Source organism: Rattus norvegicus, chromosome 7 (genome assembly GCF_036323735.1).
Source record: "Rattus norvegicus strain BN/NHsdMcwi chromosome 7, GRCr8, whole genome shotgun sequence".
Taxonomy (NCBI): Eukaryota; Metazoa; Chordata; class Mammalia; order Rodentia; family Muridae; genus Rattus; species Rattus norvegicus.
In genome coordinates this window covers 87,634,088-87,647,683 of record NC_086025.1, presented here as the reverse complement: position 1 = coordinate 87,647,683, position 13,596 = coordinate 87,634,088, and the positions used below count along the sequence as shown (strand labels likewise).

Genomic DNA, 13,596 nt, shown 5'->3' with positions numbered 1-13,596 from the left:
AGCATTTCTGCCTCTCTTTAGAAAATAAACAGGCCATTCCAGTCAGGGAAGCAGGTAGGCTAACTGCGAATCTTCACTTGTCCTTCCACTCCCTCAAACCCAATCCCCTAGTCCCATCCCCATTTCTGCAGAAGACCATTTGTGTGTCTTCCACTTCCTCTCTGCATACTTCTCCACAGAACTTTTCAAAACTTCCTTTACCACATTCATTGCTTCATCCCAACCCCTGGAAGGCAGGGGCAGCAGACCATGTAGGCTTTTTGCAAATCTTCACCTCCTTTAATTCCATTCCTCAGTTTCCTCACCAACTCTGTAGCAAAACACCAGTTGAAGATTCTGACCCCATTTGCAGGGGACTAAGCAGAACGTGATGGGATACCCTGCTTTCCTCCCTTCTGTGGACCTTAGCCCCCTTCCCCAGCCCATTCTCATTACTGAATGAGTGTCAACTCCAAATACCTAAAAACACATTTTACCTGGACCCTCAAGTGGTCATACCTATCAGGATTCCAGAACAATTTTCTTCCAGACAGTACTCTCCTAAGAAGCAGAGAGGCCTACAGAAACCAAGGAACAAAACACCAAAAAAAAAAAAAGGGACAAGAACAAATATCAACAAATATCAGCACCTAGAATTATAATCTCCCTAAACCCAGATGACTAGATGCTAGCATAAAAACACAATCAATAACAGCTAGGACATATGTCTCCACTAGAGGCCAGGAACGTTACCACTGTGGGGCCTGACTACTGGGACATAGCTGAAACACAAGAAAAAGATCTTTATGAATATCATAGAGATTCTTAAAGAGGAAATGAATAAAATAGTCCCAGATGACTAGATGGTAGCATAAAAACACAATAGTGGCTAGGAATATCATAGAGGTTCTAAAAGAGGAAATGAATAAAACAGTCTAAGTTGTATAAGAGAAAATTTAATCAACAAAGACCCAAACTGCAGGAAATTTGGAAATGAAAAATTTACAAACTCAAGCAGGAACCTTTGAGGCAAGCCTCACCAAAAGAATACCCAGCATGGAAGAGAGAATCTCAGTCATTGAAGACAAGATAGAAGAAATGGATATCTTAGTCAGAAAACGTTAAATTTGAAAAATTTACTACTGTACACAGTGACCCTTTGAATCACAGTAGACAGAGAAAATAAAGCATTCCATGATAAAACCAAATTTAAACAATATCCATATATATTGATAGCATCAACCTAAATAGGTTTTAAACATACCCAAGAAACACAGATAATGAATAATCCCAGACAAGTAAATCAAAAGAGAGAAAACACATGCACACACCAGCATCGCCCTCCCACCACCACCACCACAACAAAACAAAAGGAATCAGCAAATCCTGATACATCTCAACAACAGTGGACTCAGCTCCCCAATAAAAAAGACAAACTACCAGCATAGGTGTAAAATCAGAATTTATCTGCTGCATTCAAGAAACATGCCTTAAGAATTAAGTATAGATACCACCTCAGAGTAAAAGGATAGAAAATGTTACTCCAAACACATGCACATAAGGGGCAGGCTGGTACAATCATTTTAATCTCTGACAGAATATACTTCAAACCAGAAGAGATAGGGAAGGACACTACATATTTATCAAAGGAAAAATCCACCAAGAAGTTGGTTCAATTCTTAATAACTATGAAGGAAAGATAAGGACACCAGTTCATAAAATATTAAAAAAAAATCCCAAAAAGTTCTTCAGCCTAAATCACACATTTCACACAAACTCAACAGTTTACCTTCTTCTCAGCATCTCATGGAACTTCCTCCAAAACTTACCACATACATAAAGTCTCACTCTGCATCCTATCTGACTACCACAGATTAAAACTGGATATCAGCAATAACAGAAACAACAGAAAACTTACTAATTCATGAAAGCCGAACAATTTTCTATTCAGTGAAAACTGGTCTCAAACAGAAATGAAGAAATTAAAGACTCCCTAGTACGGAAAGAAACTAAATAAACAACATATCCAAGTTTATAAAATATGATGAAGGTTAAAAGATTCTAAGAGCTCATAGCATTAAGTACCTACATAAAAATATAAGAGATCTCATACTAGTAACTTGACAGCACACCTGAAATCCAAAAAACAAAAAGTGGAAATCACACTTAAAAGGAGTAGGTGGCAAAAAGAAAAAGGTCAAACTCAGGGTTAAAAATATTTTCAAAGAAAGAAAGAACATTAAAATACAAAGAATCAATAAAACCAAGAGTTGGTGCTTTTTGAAAATTGATAGAAGTAATTAAAAGGTGCAGAGATGGTACCTCACAAAATTAGAAATGGAAAAAAAAAAAAAAACATGACACAGACGCTGATGAAATCCAGAGCCCCATAAGGACATTTTATGTCCTTGAGCAACTGCACTCCACCAAATTGTAAAATGTAAAGGAAACGGATGATTTCATCAACATATACCACTTACCAAAGTTAAATCAACATCAGATAAGCAATTGAAAGAAACATATAACCCTTTGTGAAATAGAAGAAGTTTCACAAACAAAAAACAAACAAACAAAACCAACATCAAAACCCAAAAGAACAGACAAACATTCATATAAACAACAAAACTTTCCAAGCAAAACAAACAAACAAACAAACAAAATTTCCCAAAACCAAAAAAACCCATGGTGAGATGGCTGAAGAGCAGAATATATCAGAGTTTCAAAGAAGAGTTAATGCCAATATTTCCCAAATTGTATTACAAAATAGAAACAAGGAATATTGCCCAATTTTCCTTTGAGGCCACAATTACCTTGATACAAAAACCACAAAGAATCCAGTAAGGAAAGAAAATTACAGAATTACCAATTTCCTTTGTGAGCATGGATGCAAAAATTTTCAATGGAATCCAAGAACCATCCAAAACCAAGACGATCATCTACTATGAGCAGGTAGGCTTCATCCCAGAGATGCATGTGTAAAGAGATAAACGTAAAACACCATATAAACAAAGGGAAAATAAAAACCACACGATCCTCTCACTAATTGAATAAAAGGTCTTTGATAAATCTAAAATCCTTCTACGATAAACGACCCAGAGGGATTAGGGATAAAAGAGACATACTTCAACATAATAAAGACAGTTGACAGAAAATACGCAATCAAATGGAGAAAAAGTCAAATAACTTCACTAAAATTCAGACTAAGACAAGGTTGCCCACTCTCTTTATACCCATTCAAAACCTAGTCTTAGCCAGAGCAGTGAGTAAAGGAGATCAAGGGTATACAAATTGGAATGAAAGAAGTCAAAGTATCTTTATTTGCAGGTGATATGATAGTATATACAAGTGAACCTAAAATTACTCAGGGAACTTCAAGAGCTGATAAACATTTTTCAGCAAGGTAGCTGGATACAAAATTAACTCAAAAGAAAAAAAAAAACCAAAAAACAAAACAAAACCAAAACAAAAAAAACCAAACAAACCAAAAACCAAAAGAAAAAACCAAAAGAACCCCAACAACAACAAAAGAATAAGAAAACCAAACAGCAACAAACAAAAACTCACAAAACAAAAGTAGTAGCTCTCTTATATACAAATTACAGACTGAAAAAGATATCAAAGAAACAACTCTTTTTTAAAAAAGAAATTATTAGATATATTTCTTTACTTACATTTCAAATGTTATTCCCCTTCCCGGTTTCCTGTCCATAATCCCCCTCCCTCACCTCCCCCTCCCCATACAGGTATTCCTCCTATACATCCCCCTTACTGCCCTCCCCATATTTCCTTGCACTGGCAGGACCAAGAGCTTTCCCTTCCACTGGTGCCCCACAAGGCTATTCATTGTTACCTATGCAGTTGGAGCCCTGGGTCAGTCCATGTATAGTCTTTGGGTAGTGGTTTAGTCCCTGGAAGCTCTGGTTGGTTGGCATTGTTGTTCTTATGGGGTTGCAAGCCCCTTCAACTCTTTCAATACTTCCTCTAATTTCTCTTACCAAGCAAGTGAAAGACTTTTATGCTAAACACTTTTAAGACTTCAGAGCAAAAAATCGAAGAAAATATCAGAAGGTGGAAAGATCTCCCATGCTCAAGCATTGACTGGATTAGCATAGTAAAAATGGCCACTGTATCAAAAACAATCTACAGATGCATCGCAGTCTCCATTGACATTCAAACACAATTTATCAGAAAAATGCAAAACAAAATTATTTTGAGAATTTCCCTTACACCAGGCAGAATGGCAAAGACCAATAAAACTAATGACAAAACATGCCGGTGATGATGTGAAATACGAAGCACATATCCATTGCTGGCGGGACTGTGAACCTGTCTCTCCTCTAGGGAAATCATTGTGGCAGTTCCTCAGAATGATGGGAAGCTATGTACTTCAAGATCAAGCTATTCCACTCTTGGGCATAAACCCAAAGTGTGCTTCATCCTACCACAGAGGCACTTGCTCAACATGGATCGTTGCTGCTCTGTTCATAATAGCCTGATTTGGAAACAACCAAGATGTCCTTTTAACAGGAGAATGGATAAGGAAATACGTGGTACATTTGCAAAACAGAAAAATACTTAGATGATAAACGAAATGAAATCATTAAATTTGTAGTTAAATGGATGAAGCTAGGGGAAAAAATCACTCTCAGTGAGGTAACTCACATCCAAAAAGACAAATACAGTATTATATTATAAGTATAGTTAGCTTTTATGTGAATGTTAGCTTTTAAGTCTTTGATTAGCCAGCTAAAATGAATGCTAATCTTAATTTGGAAAAGGAAATGCCATCTTAGGTCTGCTGTAATGTAGGAAAATAGATCATGTTTCCTGCATTGTGACTTTACTAGCTTCCTGGTAGTGGTTTGGTCCATGTGTTCAGCACAGGCTTTGCCTCACAATCCTTGAAAGACTGCCCGCCTTGATCCCTGAGGGATGAACTGAGCAATAAGATGACACTGATAAATTACTATTTCCAGATGTCCATTTTCTGAGGGGACTTTCAGTTTGTCCTTCCTCATATTACTATGTCCACCTCACTACATCTCGAGTTTGCAGAGACGTATGAGTCTCATATCTCTCATTGCTGTGTACTCAGGTGGCCGAGAGGATGGTCCAATGACATAGAAGTGACTTTAAGTTTAGTCTTTAAATGATATCATTTTCCCTAGATACAGGTTCATTTTTAGACAAGTAAAACACCACTATTGAAAATATTGTTTTACCTCATCAAATACTATTTCTTACCATATCACTTTGGCTCACAACAAGTGAAAGAATCTAGAAGAACTTGAGTGCAAGGTGTAATTATCTGTCACTTGATTAAAGTCGTTGGTATCAGTAGTCCATCTATTCTTCCTCATTCAGGAAGGGGTAGTTCTTCTGATGTGAAATGATTCAATTAATAGATACAGCAACGGTGATGCTTACACAAGCAATAGGTCATGGTGTTAAGGAGGGGGAATAAGTCACATTTTATTTCTCTTTAAACATGGGCTCGTGGTGGTTCAGTAGAACCATAAGCAAAAGCAGTACCTGAGATTCCTTCTCTTTAAAATAAGGGCTGTGATCCCCATACATGTCAGCAGCACTAAAAACGAAATAATGGATGAGCCTTTTTGTAAACTCAAAAGCAATGTGCAAATAATTTGCTAAAAAGATACAAGTATACTCAAGTGGTCACAAGAGACCTGAAATGATGCTTACAGAGTTCTCAAATCAAGCACAATCACAGTAAATAACTCCCAAACATTAAATTATTTAGATGACATTTCACTTGACTATTTGGAGTTCAGGATTTTACTGCATGTATTTACAATCCATCCCTAAAAGAGCAAATATGGCTATAAAATATAATTTAGAAGACTTTTATGATATGGTAGAAGATTGCAGATCAAATAATTTGATGCATAAAAGCAGGCAGACTCATTAGGAAATGAAATAGCATGAGCTCTGATGGTTGATGGAAGCATTTTAAAAGAGTTACCAGGTTATACAGGTGGAGTTTCATAGGCTAAATGGAGAAAACTAAGAGGGATAAGTTGTCTGTCCTACGTCTCCCAGCAAAGGCTTGTTGTTGTATGGATATAAAAGAATAAAAAGTAACGGTGTCTTTTACCCCGCTAGGTCCCAAGATATCTGCTAGATATGTTGGCGGAAACACATCCCAGCCGCATTTCCTACACTCAAACCCCCACATAAAAGAAAACACAACACAATCTTAGATCCAATTGGTAAGATATAATTGCCCACTTAAACATACAAAGCCCAGTAGCATCCATCCCTTGAGAACATTAATAACAACCTGTAAATACACAGAGCAGAATCATAACATCACCTGCCATGGCTTCTCTCCTCTCTCCGTCTCCTCTTCTCCTCCTCTCTCCCCTAGTCTCCTCCTCTTCCTTCAAACTTCTCTCCCGCCATCCTTCCTTCTCCTCCAATGACAGGCCTCCTTCTATCCTGTACCTGCCTCACCTGTAACATCATCCTACAATGGCTGGAGGACAGCAGAATGTGTTGCCCAGGGTAGACAATAGCTGCTGTGATTCTTCTTGAAGGAGGAGGACAAGAAGAAGAAGGAGGGGGAGGAAGAAGAGGAGAGGAGGAGGAGGAGGAGGTGGAGGAGGAGGAGGAGGAGGAGGAGGAGGAAAAGAAGGAAGAAGGAGGAAGAGGAGGAAAAGAAGGAAGGAGGAAGAGGAGGAGAAGGAAGAAGAGGAAGAGGAAAAGGAGGAGGAGGAGGTGGAGGAGGAGGAGGAAAAGAAGGAAGAAGGAGGAAGAGGAGGAGAAGGAAGAAGAGGAAGAGGAAAAGGAGGAGGAGGAGGAGGAAGAAGAAGAAGAAAAAGAAGAAGAAGAAGAAGAAGAAGAAGAAGAAGAAGAAGAAGAAGAAGAAGAAGAAGAAGAAGAAGAAGAAGAAGAAGAAGAAGAAGAAGAAAGTGCAAAAGCCAGTCTTCTAAACCATTTATTTGGGCACATTCACAGAATCCCTGAGGCCATATCAAATATGTATACTAAGTTTTTCATGTGGCTCAACTCCTTCTTCCTCACAGTGACACCATGACATAGAGAATTTTCTTCTTCATGTTGCAGGTTAGAAAAATCAGACTTTGATATCATTTGTCTTGAAGTTCATTTAATCCCCATTACAAGCCTACTATTATTCTCATTTTAGGAATAAATGATGGGAAGTCCAGGTGAAAAAGTACAGAAAGAGGGAAATACAAGTGAATGAAAAGTGGGGTCTTGGGATTGTGTGTCCTGGGAGACTGCAGGTGAGTTTGAAGTGGGACTAGAGGCTAATATGAAGTTCCAAAAGGGGCAGAAAGCTGTGGCGCACTTGTAAAGCCAATTTGTTAAGCCTATGAAAGAATTTTTTGAATCAAATTAAAGAGAAAGCAAGCTTATGGTGACCAGTAAGAGCACCAGAAGGGGGCAAAAATAATAAATGATAGCTGAGATGCATGATAAACTTGTTTTAGTTTTAAAATAAGATTTAGTGTGTATGGTAACACATTTTTAAAGTTGAAGGCACCAAAAGTTTAAGGCAGCAAGGCTAATTATATACATATGTGAACACATATTATTATATATACATATATAATGTATAATTAGTGAAGATGTCAAATTTAAAATTATGTATTATATATAATAAATTATATTAGATATACTAAATATATTAAATACTTAAGTACATTAAAATATATTTTATTTATTTATTTATTTATTTATTTATTTATTTATTTATTTATTTATACAATGTCCATGATATAAGGTTTTTCAATATGCAAGAGTCTGGTGCTATGGTCTCAATCAGAGATTTGTACATAGCCAAATAGTTACATAAGAGAATTGAGGAAAGTACAGTCTAAGGGCTATGCCTTTACTAAAATGAGACAAACAGTTTTAAAAATCACGACCATTCACTACCCATCTTTATACTTTGATGAATGAGGGTTTTATACTTCCCCTCCTCACCTAGCTTTGAAATGTTGTTATCTTGGCATCTATTCAAAGGAAATGGGTAGGAAGAGTGGTCCCAAAGACCCTCAATGTGGAATATCAAAGTTAAAGAAGCCAATCCACTTGCTTACATGCTCTGTGACTTGCAAAGACTAGGCAGCCTACATGTAGATATGACCCCATCGATGTGGTCCTATGCCTTACTATACATTGATCTCATAGATCTCTTTCTCTAATGCTAACTAGTCAGACTAAACAACCAATGATCACACAGTTAGAACATGGATAATGAAACAGGATGGATGAAAAGCTCTAGGTTCCCAGTTCTACTTGTAACTTGGCCACCAATGCCTGTGAGACTGGCACGACATTAGTGTGCCCCACTAGACTTCAAATTCACAAAATTGGGCTTAAACCAAATGATCATTGAGAGTTGCCTGGCAATTGATATATGTCTAACCTAAGGATGTGAGAGACTCAACCTCCTGGGTGTATCCAATTTTATGTATGAGGAAGTGGCAAGAGCCCTTCCTCTTACTGGAGGTTGAGAACTATATGGAGAAATAAGGAAAGTCGTGTCAATTCTGCAATATGCAACAATGTCAAATAATAAAGAGGACGATCAGATGTATGTCCCTTTTCTATTGTTAATTAATTTGTTTGGAAGAGCTTATTCCTCCCCATGGGGATAATCTTCACCTGTCTTTCCTTATAGTATGACCTCTCAGTATAAAAAGAAAGTTAGCTGTGACACACATATGCGATACACCATATGCCTACTGCTTTCTGCCCAGATGTGTGCCCTCATCTCTCCATGTGAGAGTTCTACAGGGACCAATGAAAGTTTTAAATAAAACCCAAATCAGCTCATTTCTGGTTCCGTACACTAGAGCACACTCAGCACGGTTTGAGGGCCATGCTCTGCCTGGCTAAAGCATTCAGCAGGCTGACTGGAAAAGACAATACAAATGGAGCTCAGTGGCATAACACTAGTGACTTTAACTCTGAAGCCTAGTTTCTTTATACGGCCAATGGGAATTGTATATCTTTTGCAAACTTTATTGAGATAATTAAAGTGCACCATGGTGGCAAAGTACTCACATGGTTTCGAATGGTAATACATTGCTTAACATGTATTACTTGAGTGAAATAATGCTTATTGCCAAATAAATGAAGCACCAGCTTTAATGATTAATGAGGGCATATGCGTCATTTTAACATACCTTAGTGTCCACTGATGAACTGAGGTGATCTGAGGTCAGTGTCCTTTGATAAACGAACAAGCAGCTATAATCATTAGAAGGTAGTCAGTGGCTAATATTTTTAAGTGTAATACATGACAACTACAAACTAAAGTATGCCATGGAATGACTAGGCCTGGACAAGAGGATAAATTCAAGAGTAACTATAGCTCTGAGTGAACTTGGGAGCTCCACTTGGCTTCTCTAGAGAACATTTCCTCATTCATTTGCTTAGGATATTGATAATAGATATGGACGTTGTGAAAATTAAACAGGACAGTGTATTCAAAGTCTACTTAGCCGAGCCTCCCAAATACCCCTTAGTGACTGAAAAGCCTTTACGTTGTTTCTTCATTTTTCTCTCATACATGCTGTTTACAATTAAAACCACCAGAGGTCAGACTTTCACACAAGTTGCTAAAAGAAACTGCAGTGGTAGGGATTTAAAAAAAAATAAAAAAGAGCATTCACTGCTAAGCAGCAGAAAATAAAGGCTTCAGGTATAGAAAGAAACATAATGGGGGGCTTTTAGCGAAGAAGTCTTGGTAACTAGAAAACTTAACGTAAAAATTGCTCCTTGGTGCACTTGAGAGGCAGGCAAAAGATAGAGAAGTCAAATTTGTTAAATAAGTATTTGTGATATCTGCACAAGATTTGTTTGTGGTGATTCTTATATCTTAAAATTAGAAAATATGTATGATGAAGGCCAAGTTTTTGAATGAAGAGGCTGAACCTTGAGTAGATCAAACAGAATCTCGCTCTTTTCCTCTGGTAGGATGCAATTCAGAAAAGACGCTGAAAAGCATGTCTGTCTATTGAACCACGTATTCTATAAGGGGATGGTGTTATTGGTATTTCATCTGCTGGTCTGAATAATTTATTCAGCTCCCACTCTCCTGCACAAAACTGAGTTACGTTCCTTTAATTGTCTGTTTCTCGGGGAATCTGGAAATTTCTGAGCACAGTATTGTTGTGCTGGTAAACATTGAAATGAGCTGATTATTCATGGAGGAAAGAAAGGATTAGGCCCCTTAAAAATGTCTCCTTGGCCATCAAGCTATGTTTCCCCCTTGCCAGGAGTGCAGTATTTACACCTGCCTTCTTGACATTTGTGAGAGCCTATTGTAGTTCTTACAAGGAATGAGATATGGTTTATATTTCAAAGGAAGTCCCATGTGCTTTCACCTCTAATACTGTGCCTGGGGCAGAGGAAAGGCATCAGAACTCATGCTAAGGTTGGGGCCCTGTGAAGGCCGTTCACGAAGATACAAGTTAACGAGGAGCTCAGCCTGAGCTTGCAATCCATTCCCAAGCTTGATACCTACAGACAAGTCCTGAGATGAGATCCTTATCTTACCTGTGTCATCTGACTTGATGCCTAGAACTTGGGAAGGATTCAGGATGTTCCAGAATCATGGAATCTCTTTACTGAGAAGGGAACTTAGAACACCCGTGGTGCAAAGGCCGCATGCTCCATAAGGGGAAACCATACCCGAGCTATAAGATATGAAGTTCTGAAACGCGGTGTTCCAAAACACTCTCTTAGCTCCTCCTTCAAGGCATACCTACAGCTCTGTCCTCCCACAGCAGCTTAGAATCTGCCTACAGTTATCCTTGGGCTCAGGAAGAGAGTGACGCTTCCAAAGTTTAAAACCGTACTTGAATTTTTTTTTTTTTTTAGTTCTTTTTTTCGGAGCTGGGGACCGAACCCAGGGCCTTACGCTTCCTAGGTAAGCGCTCTACCACTGAGCTAAATCCCCAGCCCCCGTACTTGAATTTTTAATGAGAGGACTCTACCTTTGTACTAGGTGAAGACATGACGAAAGACAGCTCATGGATGCTACTGGTTCTCAATAAAGACTATTATAGGTTGAAGTGATAAAATGAAATATTTTTGTTTAATTTTTAAAAGGTAGATAACTTATTTATTTTGTTTCTTATAAAGACTTGCATTGTTTCTTAAATTAACTCAGTGTCTGCAAGTAGATGAGAGTCATTCTGAAATTATAATTCCTCTGCTTTAACCTCCTGAATGCTGTGGTACATGGCTGATTTTGCAAACATTTCAGATTTTATTGCATATTGCATGCAGCCCTTTGAAACTTAGAATTACTTAATGCTTTTCTTAAGCTCATTCTGCAGACTGGCTCCTGTCTCAACAATTTCTTTCCTCATTTGCTCTGCGGTATTATGTCCCAGCCTCAACTCAATACCTTCTCAGAAAATCTACACAAAACAATTTATCTCTTTATTGTTCATGACACTAATTTATTATTTCATGTACTGCTGTGCCTAAAATAGGGCCTGACAATGTATAATCAATGCCTAGTAGTTGAATTGCCAGGGACATAGTTGTTGGATGGGAATGTGTTATGTTTAGGGTATTTAATTAAGAGCTTCTTATTCCATCATGAAAATGGTAGCATTTCTTCAAGAGGGAAAAAAAACTCAGCTAGATTCTCTCAGTTGCACAATTGAGGAAGCCTTCAATATACAGTCTTCAGAATACCACAGGGAAAACACAATTTCCTTGTATGCTGTGAAAGGTCCAGTAATAGATTTAAGTAAATACTATTTCTAACCAAAACTTTCCTCTCTGAACATTTGCCCTTGCATTATTCATCTACTCACCAAGGAAATGATTTGGAAGCCCCAAGGTCTCTCTGTGACTCCCTCCATTTATTTTATGGTAGCAAAGGTTAGAAGCTGGATTGCAATCGCAGGAGAAAATTAATTCAATGATTAAGAAAAATGCACTTTAAGCAATACAAATTTAAATAACTGACAAGCACCGAGTCATGTTGCTTTCCTTTCTTTCTTCTTTTAAATCTTTTATTTTCTACTCGAGACTTTAAGCAGCTACAATTCTTTTGCCCAATAGCCTCAGGAAGCATAGCATGAATTACTAATAGGAGAGAACCAATCTACACTGCACTGGCCACTTTCAGAACAAAAAGGGTAAGAGCTGACACAAGGAAAACAGATTTATTTAACTGACTGCTCACCTACCTCCAAGGGAAAAAATAGCAATGACAACCAGTGCTAGAAGGGCATTTGGACCTTAGACCCTGACTCTACCTGGGGGGATAAAAAGGAATATTTTATCATTCTCCAGCTGAAGGCAATTGACCTCAGAGATTCCACTTTTGAATAAAAAATATTCATTTGTATACTACTTTTGATCTTTAGTTAAGAACATCTTCCCCACTGGAACTTAGGAGCCCATTAATTAAAAAACATATACTTTAGAAAAATTTATTTTTGACCATCTAGGTAAATTTATCTTTCGAATCAGTGTGAGTGAGGAAAGAGAGGAAGGATGGTAGCTCTAGGGTAAAGGAAGGTAGTCCAATCGAAAAGGTTAAGAATCCTCACCTCATCTAAATACAATGGAAGAGTTTCCCAGAGTCCTCAGGGTTTGACATCAGACTTAAATCCTAGGACTTCACCTTTTTCCACCTTCCCTAAACTACCATCAAGGAAATCTATAGTAAATAACTAATAGTCCACTGATTTCCAAAATAGACAGGAAGTCAGAGGAAACTAGGAAGGAGGGGGAGAGAGGACACACAGCAGTTAGGGCGGATTTGAGGTGAGGAAAGAGATCCTATCTATTTTTATACAATATTATAAAAATTTTATAAAATTTGAGGTTTCTTCCTCACCTTTAGGTCCTGGTGAAATGGTATGTGTGACACAGACTTCTGCAGCAGAGCGACCATCAACATCCAGACCCAGACTCTGAAAGTGCAAGAGAAACAGCAGCAGCAGGATGAACTGGTTTCTTCGAAGCAGGACTCTACAGCCATTCATGACTGTGGTTCTTCAAAAGAGGGTCCCTAAGGCACACGAAATAAACAGCATTATTTTTTAAAGTAAAACCTTCTGCTTCAGAAGAAAAAAAAGGGGGTATCTGGAAAGTACATTCCAGAAATGGCTTCAAAGACAAGCAAGGAGGCATTCCCTTGGGTGTTTATTTTCTCAGGATTCCAAATGGACCATACATTGTCCAGACCGTTTCTTTTCAAATGACAACAGTTTATTGAAAATTATCTCTAAACTAAACACTCGGATGTGCAGGTCAATGGAAACTTTCCCATAAGCAGAGAGACTAGAGCTGATTGGTACTGAGTACTTAGTTTGCTATGAGTTTAAACATTGCATTCCAGGAGTGTTGGGGAGGTTGCGACCTGAGATTTCTGCACATTTTGCAAACATCATGCATGGCTTTAAGCTTTTTATAATGTGTTGCTTGTTCCTGAATGTGCAGTTGATCACAGATGTTCTTAATATTTTCTATGACATAGCTCTTTCTCTTGAGAGCATAAATTACCCTAAGAGTAAGCTCCAAATGAATGATTTTTTTCTGAAAGTCAATCTGGTAATAAGGATAAAAGTTATTAAAAATGTGTATAATTAT

The 13,596-nt window shown here is 37.9% G+C and overlaps 1 protein-coding gene across 2 annotated transcripts in view; it reads right to left on the bottom strand.

Moving 5' to 3' along the window:
- Colec10 (collectin subfamily member 10) overlaps positions 1 to 12,998 on the bottom strand; it is a 60,780-nt gene extending 47,782 nt beyond the window's left edge. Inside the window, exon 1 of one of the 2 annotated variants that reach the window (NM_001130541.1) lies at positions 12,842 to 12,998. In NM_001130541.1, coding sequence (NP_001124013.1) covers positions 12,842 to 12,989 — 148 coding nt within the window. In that variant the 5' untranslated portion in view covers positions 12,990 to 12,998. Of the gene's footprint in view, positions 1 to 9,158; positions 10,859 to 12,841 lie in introns of those variants that run through there. The other variant, XM_039078785.2, reaches the window with a different exon arrangement.
- Between the last annotated feature and the right edge of the window lie 598 nt (positions 12,999 to 13,596).